We start from the raw sequence: 24,901 nt of genomic DNA, 5'->3' as shown, positions 1-24,901 counted from the left end.
CGCCTATCAACAATTGGTCAAAGCAGCCTATAAAAGGTAATCAAATCATCTCAAAGCGGACAAAATCCCAACGAGTAAACAAACTCTCCCAATCAAACGAGTAAGTCACCAATGCTCACTCAATACTTAATATTTTAAATGAAAGAGCAATCTATATGTCTTTGAGCGTCGGAGAGGTTTCCGAGTTTCTTGCAGGTTTCACCACTAGATCGTGAGGTGAATAACGTGATTCAACGAAGAAGTCTCAACCTCTTGACTGATTCCACAAAGACAAATTTTGACATCAGCAAGATGAGTGGCTCCTAAAGGAACATGAGGAAGCAACCTCGACTGTAAAGAAAGGACGTTCAGTTTCACCAATTTTTGTTCTGGAATCAGAGAATGAGGATGACCGATCTTCTTTTGGATTGTTAGTGATGCAACACCTTGCAGAGATGAATAAGAAAATAGCAGAGAAGGTGACCCGAAGGTTGTGTAAGTTAATTCTGCCTCCCTTTAGCTTAGAAATTTTGAATGTGGAACCAGGATAATCTAAGTGTCCATCTCGGGAGACATAGTAATGATGTGTCTAAATTTGGCTTTAGGTTATGGTTCAGGATGTGAAGATTCATTGAAACAAACGTCAAACTGTTTCTCGTTATTCCAGGACAAAACCTGCAAAGAGCGCATAAAACTCTCTGATGCTCAAGATAGTATATGGATCTTGTAGTTAAAGAATAGAATTAAAATGTCGAGTTTAGAGATATAAACTTTGATGCACTTGGTGCTGCGATGATCTATCGACTTAGATTAAACCATGCATTTGTGGCCTTAAAAAGGATAAGTTTCATTGTTTTATATATATCTCGTATTTGATATATCCTATTATAATATTATGGAGTCTCTTAATGTTCTAAGTGGAGTCCTTACTTTCTTCATTTTTTTCTTCTGCCATTAACTGAAATTGAGAGCTCCAATTTACAGCTTCTCTACTTGAAACACCCGAGCAATCGACTTGATCTCCCACCTTTCAAGTAACCTAGAATTTTATTCAGCAGTTAGACGAGAAATTCCTTCTTCTTTAGGCTAGATAGGTAGTTGAGATATTTTCCCTCTCTACTTAATGGGGCAGAGATTATTCTTCTGTCTTTATCGTTTCTTATGGGTTATAAAAAAAATTGAACTATCCTTTTTCTATGATTTTCACTATCAAAAACCAATTCAACCATTCCACAACTAAGAGGTGATCTTGAAAGAAGATGATGGTGTGACATCAAGATGTTCCTCCCCACAAAAAAAGATTGAAGTGGTGGGATAAATTATAGCTGATGAAGGAGTGTAGCAGGTAGAAACACTGATGGTGTGTTTGGTTGTAGTATTCCTAAGTATGATTCTTATTAAAAGTGGGATTTGGTAAGAATCATGAATCCTTGGTCTATTTGGCTACCAAGAATCCTAGGAGTCTTAAATTCTAAGGATTCCTAATTCCAAAATTTGTATTAGACCAAAATCCCACCCTAGCCTCTAGGATTTGCTAGGATTTTAGATTAATAAATCTAAAATCAACAAAAAAAATGGGTTATTTCCCTAATGGCCCCCTACTTTGTGACCAGCTTCCCGCCTGGCCTCCCACTATACGAGAAATACCCATATGGCCCCCTTCCATTATAACACTGTTACTCTCTCTCTTCCATTTCTTTTCTCTCTCCTCCAGCATGTTTTCTCTCTCTGCCACCTCGTTAAAACCAGGCGCCTCATCACCTTCTCCGGCAGGTGTCGCCGGCCGGCGACCTTCAAACCAAAAAAAAAAACATTTTTTTTCTCTCTTCCTCTCTCTCTTTAACATTCCGGCGAAGGGAGACCTTCGTCGGAGGTCTGTTCTTGAAGAACAGACCTTGGTTTGTTCAGTGAAGAACAGACCGAGATCTGTTCTTCACCTTCGCCGGAATGTTAGAGAGAGAGAGAGGAAGAAAATTTTTTTTTTTTGGTTTGAAGGTCGCTGGCCGGAAATTTTACCGGTCGGCGACACCTGCCGGAGAAGGTGATGAGGTGGTTAGTTTTAACAAGGTGGCAGAGAGAGAAAACATGTTGGAGGAGAGAGAAAAGAAATGGAAGAGAGAGAGAGTAACGGTGTTATAACGGAAGGGGGCCATATGGATATTTCTCGTAAAGTGGGGGGCCAGGCGGGAAGCTGGTCACAAAGTAGGAGGCCATTAGGGAAATAACCAAAAAAAATATTTACTTTTAAAAAATAATTATTAAAAATTTTTTTTTTCAAAAAACATTTTTTCCCAAAAATCATTTTTCCCCAAAGCTATTTTTTTCCCCGAAATCCGATTTTTTCCAAAAAACTGATTTTTCCTTAAAACTGTCCTCCAAACCCGTTTTTTACAGAAAAATCATTTTTTTTCTCGAAAAATATTTTTTTGATAGCTGAAATTTTATAAAAAAAAATTTGCTTCATAAAGTCGGTGCTAAAAAATCGGTTTTCAGAGAAAAACGATTTTCGTGAAAAAAATGGATTTCATGAAATTTTGGTTACCGAAAACAATGGGTGTTGAAAAAAAAATGGGGAAAAAACGTCTTTTGGGAAAAATTATTTTTGACAAAAAAAAATTTGTTTATGAGAAAAGTAAAAAAAAACGGTTTTCGAAAAAAATTATGAAAAAAAACGGAGAGTTCTTGAATGAAACGATATTTGAAAAAACGAGTTTCGAGAACGAGGTTTATTCAATATTTTTCTAAAGAAGCGTTTAAAAATATTCAAATAATAATAAATCGTAGGATTCTTATTAGTTGCCAAACAAACAAAAAAATATTACTTGGATTCATGAATCCCAACGACTCATGAATCCGCGGATTCATGATTCCATCATCCAACCACACAATGAGTGTATACAAAAAATTCCAATCAGATATTAGTCCAGCAAAACATGTATCGAGTAATCATTATCTTGTAAGGAATATATCTAACGGTCTGTTATGTAGTGACTACTTCATCTGCACACCGTTCTTCTATACTCAATCAGTTTCTCGACCTCCCATCTTTCCAATGCAAAACCCAGAAGGAAATCTCTATTATTCTCGTAAGTTAAGTCTTTATTGAAGTTTTAATCCTAAGTGGCAACATATGATCTCAAATTCTTACGTGTCTCTATTACAAAACTATTAGTGGCGGACCCAGAATCTTTTGGGGGCACAGTTAAACAATAAAAAATGAATACCGTCATTAATCACGGAGCTTCATTCTAACCTCTACCAAATTAGTTGTAACTCTATGCTAAAAAAAATTGTGTTGTTCAAATCAATAACCTCTATATGTCATAGCAACACTATTAATTAATTGGGCTACAACTAACCGTGAATTGTGTTGACAAAAATCTGAAACAGTTGAATTAAATTTGGAAAATGTACATAAAAATGAAAGATGAATAGGACATAAGGATAATATGGGACGCAAATAACTCTATCGGAAGTTGGATGAATTTACAAAGAAATAAAAACAAAAGAAAATTAATAAAAAAGCAGGAGTTAAAAGAAAAATTTGAGGTACCAATTAGATAACTAAGAAGATAGTAGGGGTAAAAACAGATGAGAAATTTCAAGAAAGCTTTTAAAAAAAGAAGGAGTTGCCTTTAACACAAACGAGTTGCCTTTATAACACTCTAGCGGAGTTGCCTTTTAATCTTCTCAAAAGAAATTACTCAAAAAGAACCTTAAAGAAATGAAGATGGCTCGATTCGAACCCATGACATGTAGCTAGTTAATGCAGCACTAAGACACCTACTGCTTGGTAAAGTATATTAACAATGACACCTGTTATTCCAACACGAGCCTAATATATTCTGGTCTACACACATTTTCAACTCGGAACCGTAGGGCCACGTGACTTGTTCTTAATATGTTGTTTATTTACTTACAAAAATATTATTTTTGTAAGAAATTATTAGCCATTTGGAGATTTATGAAGAGATGATTTCTAATTCAATATTGACGACTAAGACACTTAGGTCATGTTTGGCGTGCGGAATGAAATGTGATTTTCGGGAATTGCATTCCCATAACGCGATCCATGAGTATTGATAGTATTTTGAATGTGAGTCGATATCTAAGACTGATCACAGAAGCGGGGCTGACCTCTAAAGCAGGGCTTCTGTTAAGGCAGAGCCTCTGTTAAGGCAATACCAACATAATGGGTATCCATGTATATTTGGAGAATTAGAAAGTGAGAGACGATGGAATTAGAATTTTCAGTGGACTATATAAACTAAAACCTAGAGATATCTTGACATCCCTTTTCTAACTTGTTCTTAATATGTTAATTTATTGTTGTTATTATTATTATTATCATCTTATAATTTTTTTCAAAAAATTTTGAGGAATTAGTTCATATGACATTAGTTTCCTTAATAGGTTTTTCAAACATCATAAAGAATAAACAAGGTCAAATTAAGTTGGTTTAGTAGACATTCACCCTTGATGGCTAACATACATCCTCACTCGACTTACCCCACCAAACAGAAACATATTTCGTTAGATTAAGTAGCTTTCAGTTCAATAACGCGGTTCCTTGATGAAACTTGGTTTGTTACAATCTCTTTGATGCCATGGCTAATGCTTAAAGGCAACTTTAGATGATTTATCTCTTGCTATATCAGAATTGGTTGGCCAAGTGCTGGGAATGAACCTTAAACAAATATAGGAAATGCTCGAACTTATAATAAAATTTTGATATAACAACACGTATAAATTAGGTAAGTTTATTAAGAGGGGCCTCAAATTCTAAGTTCACTTAGGGACACCGAAAATTCTGCTCCAGCCCTAGCGACTGATTTTCCTGCAAAGAGTGAAAGCTATGAGGCTCTTAATTGTGCACCTAGGAGATTAAACATATGGAAGCTGAAGGATAAATACTACAAGTTCTTCCTGAAATACAAGTAGGAACTGTTATCCCATGGGTGATGGTGCCTGATTCAATTTTCTCTACTATGTCTTCATCTTATCTCCTATACTCTGAACATAGCTCAGATTTCAAATTGAAGGCTAAAACAAATATAAAATAAAAATGGTTTGATTTAACAGCACCTTGTACAGTTCCTTGGTCGGGTACATTTCTTTAAGAGTCAATATAGAGCTCGTTTTCCAGTCTATGATTGCAGTTAGTATCTTCAAGCGGATGAGATATTGGAATAAAAACTTAGATGGGAGGTGCCCTTTACATTTTTTCTAGTGCTTGAGCCAGTAGTTCCGAAGTTGAGCCATGTGAAGTAGTAACTCGTCTCGGCCTTGGTTGGTAGCACTGCTTGTCATGATCCATGGTGGTGCTGCTTGGAAGTACTCCCTTATCAAATTCTGAAAATCTTCAACATTCTCCTCTGCTCTCTTCCCACCGTTTCTTTTCTTTTTCCGTTTATCGCACTTTGTGAATACTAATGTCATAGGAATCTGCAACCAAAGGAATAATGAGCACTGGTTCTGCTGCTTCATTTTGTATTCATCGCAAAACACAAACATTAAAACAAAGGAGTGAGAGGTTTTGGTAGCTCCAGCAGATTTAATGTGATTTTGGCTTCTGAATGTTTCGTTGCCCAAATCTAGGGATTTTAGTTTTAACAGAACAAAAATTCTAGCGAAGACATTCTGTTGTTCATACAGTTAATGATTTGTGTTGCCCAAACAGCACTCATAATATCGCCGAGGGTCCCAGAGTATCTATAAGTTACAGTCACGAGTGAATTGCAATCTCTTGATGCAAAATAATGATAATCCTTCGAGGATTGGGATATATAAATCCCCAAATTTAAACCCACTGTTAGCGAAAGAAAAAATACACTATTCATCACCAATTCAACAGAGGGATTTATAACGAAAACACTAGGTATTGACCTGAATTTCTCTATATTTGAAAAATAAGATAAAAGAGTTTACCTGATTCTGACCCAACCAACTGGCATATTCGAGATCGATCTTCTTTGCTGGGATACTAGCATCTATAAGAAGGAAAACAGATACTAAAGTAGAGCGGTTGAGGAAATAATCTTTTGTGAACTTGCCCCAATCTGTTCTAACTTCATGTGGTGCAACTGCATATCTGCACAGGGTTAACAGAGCAAGCACCCAGAATTTTAAACAAAGGATGCTTCTTCCTGTGTTATAAGTTTGTAATGATAATAAGCATTGAATCGATCCCCGAAAACACAAGCTGTTTGAGATGCATATCCAATTATCCAACTGATTTAAAAGGGCTAGTAGAATGAAAACAATAGATACATCAAGGTTAAATTTGTCGAAACCCAAAAGCGCTCCGACAGGAACACTCAAGAAGGACCAGAAAAAAAGATACTCGAGAAGATGATTTCATTCCAGTTTCTTGTTTTTAAGGTTTGCAACGTTCAAATTCGGAAAAAATATAAGGAGTTAATCAGAGTTGCACAATAAACCCCGAAATAAGTAAAATTGGGTTAATATGATAAGTTGATAACAAGTAATTAATAGCTTGATGCTTATAATTTGCACTCAGGAAAATATAAGTGCTAGTTACAGGTTATGTGTAATAATTAATATGTTTGAGTTAAGATTAGTACCCATATCCAGGTAAATCCACCAAAAACCAACTATCATTTATCCTGAAATGGTTGATGCATTGAGTCTTGCCTGCGAGTAAAGACAGTAGAAATTTACGAGTTAAATAAGGTAGAAACTTGCACGAGAAATTCACAAGCCATAAGACTAATACTAATATTTTAACAAGTGAACTTTATTCAATAATATGAAATAACCAATGAAACGATATCGTTTTGTGTTCATTGTTGTCAAGGATTAATGCAATAGCAATTTGACGTAACAACATTCAATAGGCAGCAAAAAAAAGATGAACTTCTACAATTCTACTTGTGACTGTATGATACTCAAATCACAGTTTTCACTGCTTTACCGTTTCTCAATTTCAATGACTTCTGCTGAACCTGTCGTACGAGAAGGCTTTGCTTCACAAAACCTTATAATGCGTAAGTATTTTTCTTAATGTTCCATGTATTCTCTTCCTTTATAGGTGAAAACTGTCATATATTGCCAACAACCCTTGGTTGGAGTAGTAAGAGGTTTAGTCTTCCACCTTACAGGTCAAGGGTTTGAGGCACGCTGACAAATTAAAAATAAAAAACCCGTCATATATCGAAATAAGCCAGAGACTTTCATTTGTCTACACTCCTTGTCCTTGTGCTCAGAGGTTCATATTTCTGTTATAATTACTCTTCTTAATCTGGGTCTAAAATCTGAATTTTATTTATCCAAAGGACTTCAATAACTGGGGTTTTTGCATGCACATATCTCTAGTAAAATCAGATCCTAAAACAAGTTCCAGTTGCAAATTCAGACATCTTGGTGATTTTAGTCGGCAAGTCTCATGTTGCTAGAGTCGACTTGACACACATAATACTTTATCTCCCATCATTCCATATGGGATACAATGGAGATATATTGGGGATATATTGATTATTGCAATATCAAATAGGTAATAGCACAAAAGTACACCTCGGATAAATCAGAGTAACTTTCCTGGAAAGAATTTAACCATAATAACACTATCCCAGGAAGGAAGACGTATATAGACATGTAAGAGTGACCTCATGTTTTTAATTTACAGTGAATGTGTCACTTATTTGGTTTAAGCCATTAAATTGCTCGGTCCATACTCTATCAAGGGAAAAAAATGGGTTCAGTAGAGGAGTCTCTACAATGTGATGCTGGTGCCAGAAGACCACGACTGGGTTACAATCTGTATCAGAATCACCTTACAAGAGCGCTTCTTGGTAAAATTTGAACAGATAGCACAAAGACATGAACTGATAGATAAATTGATGAGAGAACCAAATTCGAATAGTAAATCCCAAGGTCATATGATGATAACCTTGAAAGCATAAGATAGTGCAAGGAAATAAATTTCGAAACATTTTGGTCGAAATGAACTAAATATTTCTAGTTCTATACCTTCTGAAATTTCCATCGAAACCGAAATTTAACCAAGTTTGTTTTAACAATGCCTTGTTAGGGAAATACATTTTGAAATATTTCCATTTCTATGTCTACTGCACAGTAAACTACCAATTAAAATTTTAATTCATTATTGTTCATCAAATTGATTATAAGAGGAAGTTCTTAGTCACCCACATTATCCATAACTTCAAGCATTAAATACTAAATAATTTAATAGAATGATTGTTTGCTTCCTAGGAGTTAGCTAGAACTACTCTTACTCCAAAAAATCAAGACAACAGAAATAAAGATATTGAGTACTAAATCTAGAGAGAGAAAAAGGAGCATTATTTACCTGGTTTTTTGGATGTTAGAGCAAGCTTTTTCCGCCGGACAATTGAATTGAGCAAAGAAGACTTCCCAACATTTGATCGACCAACAAGAGCAAATTCAGGAAGACCATCAGAAGGACAATCTTCTGTTCGGACACTACTCTTAACAAATTCTGCTTGTGAAATCTGAGCATCCCTAGCATACTTACTAAGTACTATATTAGAACCCTTCAAAACCCTAGCACTTAAAGGAGTAGAACCAGAAGAAATGTCAGTGTCAGGAGGAATAAAGAGCTTTTCAAGAGGAATTTCAACTTGGGGATCTTCTGGAAAGTCAAAATCAGTAGGGATTTGAGTCTGGGTGTCTTCTGAAATAGCTGAAAGAGTAGAAAAGCTTGGAATTGAAGTGATAGGTTCAGAGATGGAGATAGAAGATTGTGGTGTGCAGTAGAGAGTGGAGATGAAGATGGGTAATCTTGATTTAGAGAGAGAAAGTGGAGAGTAGAATTTAGGCAAGTGATTGAGAAGCATCATCGAATAAGTGATAACTAGATTGATGATTCCCTATGTCAGGGAGAGGAACAAGCTAGGTTTTGATCTCTCTACAAATCCAGTTCAGGGAAGGGAAGAAGAAGATATTATGGCACTTGGAGCGTTAAACCCTGAAAAGATAGATATTGGTTCAACCGGGAAGAGATAAAAATATCAAACCGGCGGTTTTATAATGGAGAAATTTTAACCCCCCACCGCACTCCTTTGACTCTGGTCAGTGCTGTATGACCACCCTTGGTTATAGGCGCCTCTCATTAACGGGTATACTAGGTTTCACATAGGGCTGGGAAAACGGTCCGAGACCCTGGGGTCCGGCCCGGACCGTTGACCACGTTCTACCCGAGCCGGGCTTACCCGGCCCGATGGCTCGGGCTTATAGGGCCGGGACACGGACAGGGACTCTAATCCGAGTCCCGGCCCGATAAACGAGACCGATAAGAACCCGATGGTGAGCCCGATACCCTACCATCTATATAATAAAACCCAAACAGAAACCCTAATAAAAAAACCCTAATCACTCTCTCTCTGCCTCTCTTTCTCTCCGCCTCCCTCTCTCTCTCTGTCTCTAACTCAAACATAAACCACACCTAACCCTAAATCATGCCTCCCTCTCTCTAATCGGTCTACAACAATGGATACTACTTAGAGACTTTGTTATCTCTTTTTTGGATCATATAACTTTCTGTGATGTAAATTTTAGGTATATTTAGTTTGTAGATATGTTTTAGGTATCTTGAATTGGGTTTTGATTTTTGTTGTTGATTAGGGAAGAAATTTTGTTTTTGGGGATTTTAAGAGAGAGAAAGGGATGCCCTTTACTTTGCAAGGGAATAAGGGGGGTTTTGAGTTATCATCATCATCAGAGATTTCAATAATTTCTTCTTCAAAAACAAGATCAAATAAGTGGAAGAAACAAGAAAATAGTTTTTGTAACTTCTGTTCTGGATTTCAATAATTTCTTCTTTATTTTATTTTTCTTTTATTTGTCATGGTAAAAAGTTTTAAACTCTGTGAAACATATTTACAGATGAAAACACATAAAATGAAACTATCATTTTAGTAAGATTTATATATCTGATCTGAATATATCCTTTTTTTTTAATGGTGGTAATGATTTAAACATGTATGATTTATATATGGGAACAAGTTATGTTTTGTTAATTAATTCTATGTTTTATGTTTCTTGCAGATGATGGATGAAGATTTAGAAACTTAGAGAATTAAGATTTGGAAAAATGCAACCTTAATCAATTCTATGTTTTATTTTTATTGTTATGTAGTTTCTTTGTTTATTTTTTATGTAAATTTTGTTTTGTAAAGTTATTAGTAATATAAATGAAATTAAGTCAATACTTTTTTTTTAACTTTTTTTTTTTTACTAAAATTCCCGAGCCCGTCCGGCCCGCGTCCGATGGGGCCCGCTCGGGTCGTCGGGCTCGGACGGGCCACGGGCTCTGATATTGGGACTTCTGTCCGGCCCGATCCGCCCGAGTCCGGCTCATAGTTGCCCGAGTCCGTTCGAACCCGCCCGATTCCCACCCCTAGTTTCACATCTCAATTTTACTCCTAAGGTGATTTCCAGCATTCCTCAAGTATGCATGTACCGTGGTGTCTAGGGGTGGGAATCGGTCAGGTTCGGTCGGGCTCAAACTCTTGCTTCGCGGGCTTGGGCTGGAAAATAAAATGTCTGATCGGACTATCGGGCAATTTGGGCCGGACAAAACTGAGTATTTATGTGCCTTCAACCCAGTTCTGCCCGAAAACCCGATCGGGCTCTAACGGGCTCGGGCAGACGGGTCGCGGGCTTTTTGACTAAAAAAAATAAAAACAAAATAAAAATAAAACTTAATTACAAAAAAAGAAATTACACCAAATAATAAAACTTAATTATAGACAAAAATTACAAAAACAAAAAAACCAAATAATAAAACTTCATTATAGACAAAAATTACAAAAAAAAAAAAATACATCAAAACATTTACACCAAAAAATACAGAAAAAAAATTACAAACAGGAAACAAAAATTAAATAACAAAAAAGGAAATTATATTTTCCAAATCTTTAATCCCAATCACATGCAAACAAAAAAATTTATGTCAGAAAAAAATTGGTTAACACCAACATATAAATCTACTTCACATCATTTTTATCATCACCATGGGAAAGACTACACATCAAATCTGCATAAACTTGATTACTTGGGTAAAAAACAATCACCAAACCCTAAATAAAAATGACTTTAAAATATAAAAACCCTAATTTCTTGTTGAATCTTCATTATCTTCAACTTCAAATAGTCTTGAAAACTTCTTCAAAAAATCTTAATTTCTTGTTCAGACACTAATTTCTTGTTTAAGGCCCATGGCAAGAATCTTTACGATCTCTGCAAGTAGAACCAAAATATTCAAAATCCACATCAAAAAACATCTTCAAAATCCACATCAGAAAACATCTTCAAAAACTCATCAAACAAATCCTAACTTGGTCGATTGATGAAACCGAAAAGATGTAGTGGTCGATTAATGAAGATTAAAGCCTTAGGGTTTGATGGTTCGTAAAGAAAGAAAGAATAACGATGGTGGCGTGGTGGTATGTTGGTCTGGTGGCCGGTGGAGGACAATGGAGGAAGATGGAACGGTGGAGGAAGAATGGAGGCAGTTTAGGGTTTCTAATGGGTTTGGGAATTTATTGAGAAGATATAATCTGATTAATGGGTTTAGGGTTAATTAGACGGGCGGGCGGGTAATGGTCATATCGGGCGGGTGTAACGGGTTGGGACTCGGGTAGGGGTCTTGCCCGAGTCCCGCCCACTCCCGCCCACTCCCGCCCGAAATAACGGGTCGGGTATGCCCGACTCGGGTTCCATTCGAATTTCGGGTGCCAACGGTCCGGGCGGATAGGGTCGGATCTCGGGTTCCCGAACCCTTTTCCCACCCCTAGTGGTGTCTATGTTCGACGGAAACCTAGTTTCGTGTATTTCGCGTTGGAAACCTAGTTTACATGGATTTCATCGTATAAATAAATGAAGCTGAAAGAAAAAACAAAATTTTAACTACTAACCAAGGGTAGTCCCTGGCTGCCGTAGGGTTCAAATATTAGGACTTATAGAATATAATTGACATAGGTTGAAACCCATCCCTACCAAATCTTTTTTTATTTTATTTTGTGAATTGATTTTGTATTGCTCCTTGCATTACGTATTCCTCACTTTTGGTTCATACTGTTGAACTAGATTCTTCTTTGACCCCTTCTTTTTGCTAAGTTAAATTTATCTCTTTTTGAAGGTTTCATCCTATGTTTTAGTTCTTTGTCCCTAAATTACCAACAATCACATACATTAATATAATGGATGTGAATTTTTTTTTTAAGTGCTTCATATGGGAACTGTTAACGAAAATTTAACGTAGGTATTATTTCTTCTAATGAGAATTTTTGGAATCACTTGATTTGGTTTGGAAAGTTAAGCTACATATAAGAATAATGATAGTCGGCAAAAAATTACTTCTAAAATACTGCTTATTAGTGCATATACACTAAAAGTAAAAAAAAAAAAAAAAAAAACATTGTTCTCTACGTAATTTTAGGCTAGACCGGACTACTTTAAAATCCTGGCTTCGCCCTTGCTACCAACACTGCATAACAGACAACCTTCATAAATTCCGAGTGAAATTCGAATACGATACAAAAAACCTTAAATGATGTCTCAACGTTAATCATTGTAATAGTAAATCTTATGGATAGACAGCGTTTGCAGTATATATACATTTTCTCATCTTTCGCCAACAATATATTCAATTTAGTAGCAGTTGTACACCTCGGTAAAGCAACGTATAAGTGTCCATGGCTAAATAGTGGAGTACGAAGATCAGCCCCTATAAATTTTACTGATTGACCTTGAGATCTATTTATTGGCGTACGCCAAGTTGACAGAAGATTGACGCCTTTATGAACTGGATGCTCAAATTGAAAGTCGTAGGTGATAGAGAAATCCATGGAATAAATATCAGGTTTCCGGTGTTATCTCAATTCAAATTCTACATTCAAGTACTCGAGACGCACATCTTACAACCATCAATTTTGTACGATTACACATTCTATCTTTTAGAGAAAGATTCTGCAACAACATAATAGGACAACCAACTTTTAATTTTAACTTGGGCGGTGGACATCCTTGTAGATTAAAAGAATTTAAAATTTTGGAAGGGTAACAAACAACGAGGGTGTAATCGTTTGCCTCAACTTCGTAATTTTGTCTGTAGCAAGATAAGAAACTATTTCTCCAGAAAATATATTTAATGTTGAAAATATTAATGTCACTAACATCTTCATTACGTGTAGAGGGAATGGTTCTTTTCGTCAAGTATTCAGAAGAACTTATTCCTGGTACATGTAATTCTAAATAAACTGAAGAAATCAAAGAGTGCAAATTATTGCATCAGTTTATAAAAGACGACAAGTTAACTTTTTCGTCTCTACTCGATCCAACCTTCGAAAAAGATAAAGATTGATGAGTAATGGATATAAAGTTTAAAAGTAATGGGAAAATAAAATATAATGTTTTATGTTACCTAAAGAAAATAAAATTTATCTCGGGGGAGAAATTCGAAAACTGAAGGTTTGCGGGTTCTTTAGGACGTAACTGCATGTTTTGATGAAGAGTGAGGACGTAATAAAGTCCCAAACAATTGACCGCCTACGCAATGCACCTACAATCTCCTTCACGACTCCTTATGGTATCACAAATAGAATTTGTCGAAAGTATCCCCTATGACGAATGTTATACCACTACAGGGTCGGGTGTCATCACGAACATCTTGTAGATACGGTTGACTGCCCCGATACAATATCTATGTTGCACATGAACTTCATCCGAAACAATTAGACGTGTTTGTATGAATTGACATGCATGCGAGGTGTGCTTACCAATGTTGCATAATGAATCTTCATGTACATTAAAAGGATTCGAAAAGTTGAATGGGCAGTTCGACCTCCAACTAACAGTAAATAAACAATACTAAAAGATGTTATCGTGATAGCAACAAAGCACTTTATACGACATCAAGGAGAAATCATGTTGTACAAAAATATTTTACTTGTTCCTGCCCCACCATTTAAAACAAAACATCATACCTCTTTCGTCATTCACGAAATCAGTTACAGAGTGGAAAGCTACTTTTTGTGCATCATTCAGACGTTTAACATTTAAATCTACATATGAAATCTGAATAGCAATTTAATTTTTTTATGCTCTCAAATAAACCTATTAACTTAAATTTAAGTTTGTATTACGTTCGGTCTTGACATGGACAGAGAGTTGTTTTGAAGGTTTTTTCCTCCCTCTCGAAGTAGCTCTTGAGATAAACAATTCAGAATCAAATATTTGATCCTCAAACGAATTACGAATGCCAAAGGTGGTGCGAAGATTATGTGCAAGATCATGACATATATTAAGTGCAAATCATTTCCGTAACATGTGTTCTTCATTTAACAGACAACATTTTATCAGAATTATGCAAAAAAACCCTCCTCAATCTTTTTTTACACATTATATCCGCTCGTCTTCTAAAAGACAGCATCAAACACATGCTAATTTAAAGGTATAATGTTACTTATCGTCTACTGTGCGTAAACTTTCAAATGATACCTGTACTGGTATAACTATGAGTAGCAATCTCACGTAAAATCTTTCGCTTGCATTTGGGCTAAGAAATTATATTTTGCTAATAGCACAACCTATTTTGTCCCAAAAGAAGTGTTACAGGAACTCTTGATAATTGCATATGAAAATTCTCTACACCATAAAAAATATCCCATCAACGTCGACTTTTGTATTTCAACTTTTGTTAAACTACTTAAGGTTCATCAGTAGGGTCGAACAATATATTATGCATATGTAAATGTACACTCAATCTCACAACAAAGGGGTATTCTTCATGAACCAAATAATGGAAGAGTCTCCAAGAATCTTCGGGCAGAGCAATATTAATACAACTTTAATCTAGTTATTGTTGATCTTATTCGTTCCCCCCGATAGCCATAGTCATACCATCGGTCACCTCCTTTATAGATATATTTGTTAATACATCTCACACACTTCAACATTGATGTGACAATCAAATATTCTAAAGAGATATGGATTATATGGACCCAAATTAGTTGTCAACCTTACGACCATGGATAGTAAAAACACATATATCACTACGACGGAGATAGAATGGATAATCGTCTTCACCCGAAACTATACAATCTACAAATTTTCTAGGATATTCTTTTGTGCACTTACATTTGTTCATACATTGTGCATTTAGTATTTTTTCTCCACAGACATCGTGGATCATACAATTTATAACTGCATTAAATAGAAAGCGACCGTCAAATTGATTTGAAAATTCTACCAGTGGCAGACCCAGAAAATATTCTTTGTGGGGGCACTTTTAGTTGTATTAAGTAATTAAAAAAGAGTCCATGGGTATAGGGCCCAAAATAATGTTCAAAAAGGGTTTAGGGTCCAATCTTTCCAAAAAATGGGTTTTTAGTCCTTTTGTACTTTGGACCTAAAAACCCTTACTATATAATAAACATTTCCCTCCGTGTCCGCAACAGATTTCCCGCTAATTTAAAATTAGGGCCGCACCAAATTTCAAACAGCAAAATTCTAGTGGGATTTTGGTGAATTAAATAGGGAAAATGGATATTTTTCAAAACAGATTTTTTTTCTCATCCTTTTAGATTTGGAAACCAAATTGAATCTCCCTCTTCCCGAATCAGATCAAGGACCAAATTTTTCTGGGATCTTAGCGTGATTTGAGAGTTAATATACAAAACTTATACTATATCACTTTCTCTCACTTAACTTTCAGATTTGGAAAGAGTATATTTTCTGAGATCAATTAGCATGAGTTGAGGTTTAATATACAAAACGTATATATAAATTTCTCTCACTTAACTTTCAGATTTGGAAAGAGTATATTTTTTTAGGAACATTACAACAGCATTTGTTTTCATTTTTTTTTCATACATAACCACACATCGTATACAAATTATGAAACAAGTTCGTAAATTATGCGTTATTTATGACGAGGAAACCATCATTTGTCATGTATACAACGTAAATTATCAAATGAATATGTGTCATGTCCAAATTACACATAATTTCATTTAAATTACACATCGTCTACATTCTGTTACAAAAAAAAAAACGTACAGAATCTTCTCTGGTTCAGAAATGGTGCCCATCTATGTATTCTCCATTTGCACTCTTGGACAGGACAAACAACAGTTACACGTTCTAAAAACTAAAATCTGATGGCTGGGATAAAATATTTACTGAAGTTGGTTAGTTGTTTCCTAGTGGTGCAAAAGCATTTCAATAAACTCTTCGACAATATAGTATAAACACAGGGCATGATTCCGTAAGAAATTCCATAAGTAACAACAAAACTACAAAAAGAAAAACATATCATTTGTCCACAAAACATATAATTTACTAGAAACGACATGTATAATGGAGTAAATTATGCATACTGTTTGTTAAACTTCATAATGTGTTGGGAGACAAACAGAACTTTAGTTTGAATCACAAGGCCACTGTTATGTGAAAAAATAGGTATGATGTGCAATAAATTACATATAATTTTTGAAACATTACACAATGTTTACATTCTCTTACAGTATAATTGTACGAAATCTTCAGTGGTTCAAATGTGTACAGCGAAATAAAGTACATATAATTTTTTGCACAATACACATTGTTTACATTTTGTTACAGTAAAATTGTACGGAATCTTCTATGATACAAATGTATGATGTTCAATAAATGCACATACTTTCGTGTAAAGTACACATCGTTTACATTCTGTTACGAAAAACATACGGAATCATCTCTGCTGCAGAAATGGTACGGTTATCGGATCTGATATCAAGAAATCTTCTAAAAATCAACATCTGTACCTAAAACTACTGAAAAGTAACATAATACATGGAGACAAACATAATATAATCTAAGAGAATGAATTTATAAACACGGATTAAACATTAATCCGATTAATCGGTTATGAAGATCTTAGAGAGAGAAAATCATGAATAGTGATGAACAACAACAAGAGATTATACAGAGATAAAACCGATTCATAAATAACTTTAAAGATGATGATGAAATACATTAAAAAGAAAGATTAAACTTGTTGATCTTAACAAAGGTACAAACCTGAATCTTTCATGATGGAAATCGAAATAAACTATGGAGTTTTTAGCTAGTCTAATGAAGATGAAGCAGATTTCAAGACTCAATAATGGAGGTTGAAAAGAGGATTCGGTTTTAGAGAGAGAACATTAATACTTTCCGTTTTGGAGAAGAATGAAGATAAAGTTTCTGTTAATATGATCGTGAGTGGAGAGAGAAAGTGGGAGATAAAAATGAAAAACGGATATTTGGATATTTTGAAGGAAAATCAGTTTTTGTTTATATAGAAGGTTAGATTAGGTTTTATGCTTTAATATGAATTTTAGGGATTTCTTTTTTCTCTAGTGATGGATACAAATGGACAAGATAGCCATTTATGTTAATATTTTGGTTTTAGGATTAGAGAGGATTAAATCTGTGTTTCAGTGTAGATTTTTGAACCATAAGCCCAAAAAATGATTATAAAATGATCCAAAACATCTTGATGTGTTACCCAACGAGTGATTTGTACTATATCATATAATTATATTCTCAACCAATTTGGCTATTACTGTCCTGTGAGTTGGGTTGACTGTAGTCCCCAATATAAATAATAAATCTCATACGCATTAGAATTATATAAAATATAATGCATAAAATTTATTTTAAAAAATGAGACCTTTTACATCTGCAAAAATGATCCTCGAAATTTCAGTATTTTAAAAAGTTAAGGAGATAAAAGAGATGACTGATTTCAGAAAAAATAGTAAACAAAAAAAGAATATACATATCTATATTATAAGAGATGAGGGTATCTTTTAAGAATATACCCTCCCCTCTAACGGTTGAGATTTTCTCTCCCAGATTTATGTTTGGTGGTTGGGAGTTCTTCACGCAGATATGAAAACTGTAATTTTATTCTACTACAAGGGTATTATAGTGAAAAACACTTCATTTTGAATCTTTCCGTCCAAACGAAAGGGATACCATAACTTTCCTTCTCTTCCACCGTCTATTTTCGATCTCTTAAGCACAAAAGCTCGATAAAGCTCCCCTATATCTCAATCTTGTTTAAAATCCACCACTTTAAGGCAACAATTCCTCTCATATCTCACTTTCTCTCTCAATAAATTATCATCTTTCTTTCAAGCTTTCAAGTTATGTTAAATCTAGGGTTTTATTCAATATTCTCCTTTCAGTTCTTCTCACATCTTTGTTTTTGAAGGTTTGTTAAATAAATGTCTAATTCTGAAATATATGCTGAAAATTTTAGTTGTGTTATGAGTGTGGATTCAAATGATTTGATATGTTATCTAGGTTGATATGGTATGTAGACTTTGATTTAGGTGTTATTTAGGTTTATATTATATAGATATTATTTGGGGTTATATTATATAAATGTTATTTAGGATTTATGTCTTGGTTTTTTTTATCTATGGTTCCATATCTAGGCTTCAAAAACTACTAACAATAGGAGTATAGAACTAGAACACCATGGGGCACCCATTGTTTTGGTAATTTTGCCCAAAGAGTAGTAATAAAAGAAGAATAAGATAATGAACTATATAACTCTTTACCCTCCATATATCATCCTAAACAACATATTAAAGCGAATGATGTGTCTTTTTCCAATAACAAGTATATATAGAATAATAGTTCTTTTTGAAAATTAGAATGAGATTGTGAAAATGCTCGAAGCTTTTTTTCAATAAATGGTGATTTGATTTAGTGTAGAATTTATGCTCAATGTAACCAAATTAGTCATTTATAACAAATTTAAAATATAAATTCAATCCAATTTCCTTTACTCATATGGAGGCATTTGCTATTGTGTCTTGGGTTCTATTGTCCTTTTCTCCAATCATACAATGGGTGAAATTTTTTAAAGGAATTGCTCGATGAATTTTCTGAATGAAATTTTGTTGCTTACACCGGACAGGGTTTTGTGCATCTTTAGGAGAAATCAATACTGGTTAATTAAGACTTACATTATGCTAATTTTTCGAGTTTCGCTAATACGGTTCTGTATACAAATTTAATTTTTCCTCTTGAGTTTGCGTTTCTACCATGAGTAGTTTTTTAAGTTCATATCATTCTTTAATATCTTATTTATGTAACAGATGTTTGTAACTTGAGGACTTTCGCTAATACGCTCCCAATATTGAGGAACTCAATCAATTTGATAACCATTTTCTCCTTTTTTTTCCCTACACTGCGTAAACTTTTGGTGGTACCCATGTTTGTAAAAATTTAAACTAATGGTTAGTCTTATTACCTGTTTCTTTGATTCAATTTCAGTTTTAGTTTTGATTGGTAAATCTGGCCATCTCTCCCTCAAAATCAATCTTATCTCCCTCTTTTTCAATCTCTTTCTCCATTCTTTAAATAGTGACGATAAAAGTTTATTTTCATCTCACACATTTTTAAATTCCTTAACTTTATAACTCTTTTTATCCATCTTTTTGTTTACAGTTGGTTTTAGGTTTACCATAATGTAAGTCTTAATTAACCAGTATTGATTTCTCCTAAAGATGCACAAAACCCTGTCCGGTGTAAGCAACAAAATTTCATTCAGAAAATTCATCGAGCAATTCCTTTAAAAAATTTCACCCATTGTATGATTGGAGAAAAGGACAATAGAACCCAAGACACAATAGCAAATGCCTCCATACGGTTCTGTATACAAATTTAATTTTTCCTCTTGAGTTTGCGTTTCTACCATGAGTAGTTTTTTAAGTTCATATCATTCTTTAATATCTTATTTATGTAACAGATGTTTGTAACTTGAGGACTTTCGCTAATACGCTCCCAATATTGAGGAACTCAATCAATTTGATAACCATTTTCTCCTTTTTTTTCCCTACACTGCGTAAACTTTTGGTGGTACCCATGTTTGTAAAAATTTAAACTAATGGTTAGTCTTATTACCTGTTTCTTTGATTCAATTTCAGTTTTAGTTTTGATTGGTATTTTTAAATTCCTTAACTTTATAACTCTTTTTATCCATCTTTTTGTTTAGAGTTGGTTTTAGGTTTACCATTTGGTTCCGTTTTCAATTTTTTATTCATTGTGTCAACATTCAAAAATTGTTTTATGGTAAATTCATCTTTTCTTTTTTCTCTTTCCAGTTTTCAATTCTGATTTCATTGTGAAGTTGATGTCTGCGTTTTGGTGGACACTATTAAATGAACTATATTACTATTAATATGTAACATCATTTTTAGTCTCATATATAGATCCTTCAATTTCTCTTTACTGATATTAGCTTTACTACAACTTTTATTTCTAGTTTATAACAACAATTGCTAACTCTTATTAATTGCAAATGTCCAGGTGTTGTCTGACTGAACTTGTTTTAATATATAAGTTTGGTTGACCACCAATGAAGTTTAATTGAAGATTTTGGTCAACCAAGCAAATTTGAATTGTATGAAGTTTGAGACTCGGTTTGAAACAACCAAACAAAATCAATTCTAAATAGAAATCGAAAGGTATGTTACTATTTAGTGATGTTACCTTTAACTTCATTTTGTTCTGCTATGTTACTCTTTTTTTTCATGGTGATATTTTCTTCTACTTGGATCTATATTTTTTTGCACTTAGAAGTTTAGAGATAATTGATCAAAATTCGAAGATTTTGGTTGACCAGACATGGTTAATGAAGTTTGTCAGCCAAAAATCAAAAGAGAGCAAAACTTAAAAAGAAAAATTTTGTTGACTGAATTTAATTAATTCAATGTTTAAAGTATTTAATTTAAAAATTTTATTCTTATCATAATCATCAGATAGATTCACACTGAGTGGTTGTTATATGCTACTAATTCGATTATCATTATATACTTGAACAAATGTTTGAACTCATCTTCAAGTATAAATCTCTAAGGTCATGTTTGGCGCGCGGGAATAGAATGTGATTCCTGTGAATCACATTCCCTTAACGTGATTCTGGGAATCAGATTACTGTAGTTTTATGTTTGGTTTAACCAGGAATGAAAATTTGATTCCTGACATATTCCTCATTAGGTGTTTGGTTCGTGTAGGAATAGGAATGCAAATATTTATAAAGTTCACTTTTACCCTTACTTAAACTACATAAAATACACATCAACTCTTTTTTTTAAGCATAAAATATACACATCAACTTTGTTATATATTAAAACCAGTATTATTTTTTCAAATTCGTAGATATGAAATAATAACACAATACATCAAAGGGTTAAAATTTAAAGATAATAAATAAATATCTTAAAAAAATTTATCTAAAATAAAATTTTGTTCATAAACCTAAATAGAAATTTATCTAAAATTAAATTTTGTTTATAAACATAAATAGTACTTATTAATACCAAATCCTACAAAAAAATAAAATTGGTAATTCAATATTTTGTTAAAGATATATTTGTCAATAAATATTAATATGTGATTCCGGGGAATGGGAATCACAAACCCACCTCCTCCCTGGGTTTGCTATTACTTCTTTTGGTGATATCACATTCCCGGGCCCACACTATTCCCGCAAGCCAAACAATGATCTGGAATGTGATTCCCGAGAATCACATTCCATTCCCACGCCATTCCAGCGCGCCAAACATGACCTAACTGCTTTTCTTCCAAAAGTTTTTGTGCTTCTTTTATATTACTTCAACATTATTATTATTTTTTTAATTTACAGTGTATTCTAACTTCGGTGTATCTCCTATAGGTTTCTAATTATTTTACTTTGTTTGTTCTTCTGCGTTCAATCTTATTGTTCTAATTTTGTTTTCATTCAGATGATTTTAAATTGTTTTTCAGTTAAGTTAGTGAAGAGCTAGGTTCAGTTCTGATTTTTATATTGTGTGATTATTTTTTCTTCTTCCTGAAAAGTTATTTATGCACGTAAGTCGAAGTTAAAGGTGTTCAAAGCGATAAATGTTGAGGAATGCCGAAGCAATTCGTAAGGGGAAAGCTATACATACATTTCATTGTGGTGTTTCTTGACTCTTTGACTTTAGAACAGTGCAAGGCACTAGAGACTGTGCTTCTGCTAGGACAGTAACTCAAATGACAGGCATGGAGGCAGACAAATGGAAGAAAGCAATAATGCATGATGTGAACATCAAATAATAGCTGATTCTTTTGTACTAATTTCAAAGCACAATAGGGATACGAAGAGGATGATGATAGCCTGGTTGTCCCAAGAGGGATCAGTGTGCCCCACAAGAAGAAGGGGGTTAATGAATTAATTTTGACTATTTTTTTGTATTGTACGTTCACTTCAATGGTTTTGAATGCTTAACTCATGTTTATCTCCATAAGTGTTTGAGATTGTATGCTTACCTCAATAATGCATTCGAAAGAGTTGTCCATGTCCCATGGGGAACGGGTTACACCCTCGTATATATATAAGAAAATGAAATAAAAAGAAAACATAAGAATGATACAGAAAAATAGCTATAACAAAGTTAAAGAGGGGTGGCATCGAATTTAAAGCTAGAACATTTGATGCGAAATTAAAATTAAAACAAAGAAATAAGGGGCTAAAACAATACCTAGTGAAAGTATAAAGGGCATAAACAAACATTTCCATGAAAAATGAATGATATAGGAAAAAATAGTTATAACAAAGTTAACGTTGTTGCCATCAGATTTGAAGCTAAAAGAAGATTTGGTTCGAAATTAAAGTTAAAACGAAGAAATAAGGGCTAAGACGATACCTAGTTAAAATATAGGGGCATCAACAAAAAGATTTGATTTGAAAATAAAGTTAAAAGGAACGAAGTAGGGGTTAAAACGATACCAACTAAAAGTAAAGAGAGCACAAACAAACATTTCTGTGAAAAATGAAAAAGTTCAATGTTAAGTGAGGGAGTCGAACCATTGCCCATCACAACGCGAAACTGTAACTTTTTCCACTGCACCACATTTAGTTGACTTTACATTCTTGGGGTGCCCGTGTTGAATAGTAATTTACATTTATTTAAATAAAACTTAACTTGGGCATGTGGGGGCACGTGCCCCCATGGACACCTACGTGGCCCCGCCCCTGAATTTTGCATAAATAACTCTGTCGACCTGGTCTACATCCCAAACTTTGTCATTGTTTCTAAGGAATATAAGTGCATACGTATGTGGTAAACCACGTTTGTAAAGTTCAACTGTGTAAACATGAGCAACAACTTCACCAATAACATTATTTTCAGTGATGAATTTCATTAGGTATTTCCATTTTAACTCAAACACACGTGCCACGAAGTCTAGGGAAGATCCAGTGTTGTTTGATGTGGTAGAAAATCACTTGTTATTTTTAGTTATTTTAGATTTGCAGTCATAGCGAGCAAAATATATGGGTGATGGTTGAATCGAGTAATAGCCATGAAATTTTGATAAATTTCAAACATATTTCTTGTTCCACCAATAAATGAAGATGGTAGAATGAGTTTAATCCATTTGATCTGGAGGTAGCGCATCTTCCGTTGTATCAGTAAGACCACGATAAAGCTCACAAAGAAGCACATCATGCATATGACTTATAAAAATCAATTTGACTTTGTTTGAAGCCCAAACATCTAATAAGAACTCTTGAAATAATTTTCCTCTTCTTAAAATAGTAGAATATTCTGAAAGCCTTTGAAAAAGTCTATAACTGAAATACGCATCTAAGATTCTCGGACTTACCTTGTCAATCATTTTGAACATCCTACTACTTAATATATATCAGGCTCCCATCCAATCTCATCATATGGGAAAAATAATACACAACAAAGCAATAAATAAGTTGGATAGCATTCAAATATTTGCATTAATTATTTATAGCCCCTTAGATGTAAACCAATATCTTTCACCATAGGCTCTTCAATACTATGTCCAAGCGATATGACCGTTATTTCGTCCGTAGTTGGTAGATTATAACGTTTTAAATCAGTCGTCGAGTTTATAATGTAGATATGCACGTATATTTTGGTCAGATGATACGTTCACCTGATCCAAAATAGAATAACTCTGACAACATTTAGGATAAAACACATTAAACTCTAATAAAGTATCATGAATTGTCTACAGGATATCCACATTAAGGTCTTCATTTCTTGTGAAATGAATATCTAATGCAGCAGATGCATCATACGTCATACTTGAGCAAATGAACCTTTTGTGCCTAGATCTGGCAAGAGATACCATGTCCTACGATTCAATTCTCCATGTATGGTAAAGAATTTTGACTACCTCCAGTTAAAATTCTTGGCTACATTGAGCATCCAAGGCTTGCAGATGCGTTCGCTGCATTGTAACGTTGTATATTTGAACGGGATGAAGATTATAGATGATCATTTCCTTCGTAAATTTTTTTTAAAGTTAATGGTGATTCTAATAGTCTTGAAAGACGTATTTTACCTTGTAAGTAATATGTTCAAAGTTTTGGTCTAACAATAGATGAGCTCACCAAATTTTCAATCCAATGTAAAGCTTCACAATGAGGACAAACTATATCCATGGTCTGACGAAATGACATCCATTCGAGGGTAAAAAGTTGTTTTGGGTCAAATTTGGCACTGAATAATCATTATTATTTTGACTTTCTTTCAACTGAGGGACAAACAGTGATACTTCTTTAATTTCATTCCCACATTACTTGTTTAAAAGATTATGCATAGTCTGCTTGAGAAGCAAATAATTAAAGTTTTAAAAATAATTGAAACTCTAAATTTAAAAAGTAATGACTGATAGTCCATTAACCTCTTTAGGAATAACATTACGAACATGAGATTCATATGATATGAAATTAGCAAAAGTTAATGATTACATCCAACTGTGCATGTCATCAACTATGATAATTAGATATTACAAATTTAAACATGTTATTTCAATTTTAGCTAAACACCTCTTCAGAAATTTCGTTGTTGACATGAGCTTGGGATGTTATTTC

General features: G+C 34.0%; 1 protein-coding gene and 1 long non-coding RNA gene across 3 annotated transcripts; one reads left to right on the top strand and one right to left on the bottom strand.

Annotated features, from left to right (window-relative positions):
• Positions 1-4,697: 4,697 nt before the first annotated feature.
• On the bottom strand, positions 4,698-8,988 carry LOC147543931 (P-loop containing nucleoside triphosphate hydrolases superfamily protein). Of its 2 annotated transcripts, XR_015223773.1 has the most exons (5): positions 8,309-8,979; positions 6,564-6,633; positions 5,908-6,070; positions 5,065-5,424; positions 4,698-4,816 (listed from the first exon to the last, which is right to left on the bottom strand). XR_015223773.1 is itself a non-coding variant. In XM_086636584.1 (4 exons), exons 1-4 carry the CDS (start codon positions 8,817-8,819, stop codon positions 5,206-5,208), a joined length of 963 nt encoding a protein of 320 aa, XP_086492710.1. In that variant the 5' UTR covers positions 8,820-8,988; the 3' UTR covers positions 4,871-5,205. The 2 variants fall into 2 exon arrangements, 1 of the variants encoding a protein (XP_086492710.1); XM_086636584.1 differs by lacking the exon at positions 4,698-4,816 and having other exon boundaries at positions 4,871-5,424; positions 8,309-8,988.
• Positions 8,989-18,023: 9,035 nt separating this feature from the next.
• LOC147543930 (uncharacterized) lies at positions 18,024-22,346 on the top strand. Its single transcript, XR_015224161.1, has 3 exons — positions 18,024-18,223; positions 20,332-20,489; positions 21,865-22,346. It is a non-coding gene; the product is annotated as an uncharacterized LOC147543930 (long non-coding RNA).
• The last annotated feature ends 2,555 nt before the right edge of the window (positions 22,347-24,901 follow it).

This window comes from Eschscholzia californica, unplaced genomic scaffold, assembly GCF_041429995.1.
Source record: "Eschscholzia californica isolate CP2 unplaced genomic scaffold, dmEscCali1.0.p SCAF_4, whole genome shotgun sequence".
NCBI lineage: Eukaryota > Viridiplantae > Streptophyta > Magnoliopsida > Ranunculales > Papaveraceae > Eschscholzia > Eschscholzia californica.
This window is presented reverse-complemented; position numbering and strand designations above follow the sequence as displayed.

Bases quoted from the DNA above. Each gene is read 5' to 3' on its own strand.
- LOC147543931 (XM_086636584.1), bottom strand. From the start codon at position 8,819: ATGATGCTTCTCAATCACTTGCCTAAATTCTACTCTCCACTTTCTCTC. The intron at 6,071-6,563 runs GTACTAATCTTA...AACCCTGTGCAG, and splicing joins GTGGATTTACCTGGATATGG to ATATGCAGTTGCACCACATG. The intron at 5,425-5,907 runs GTAAACTCTTTT...CTTTGGTTGCAG, and splicing joins GTTGGTTGGGTCAGAATCAG to ATTCCTATGACATTAGTATT.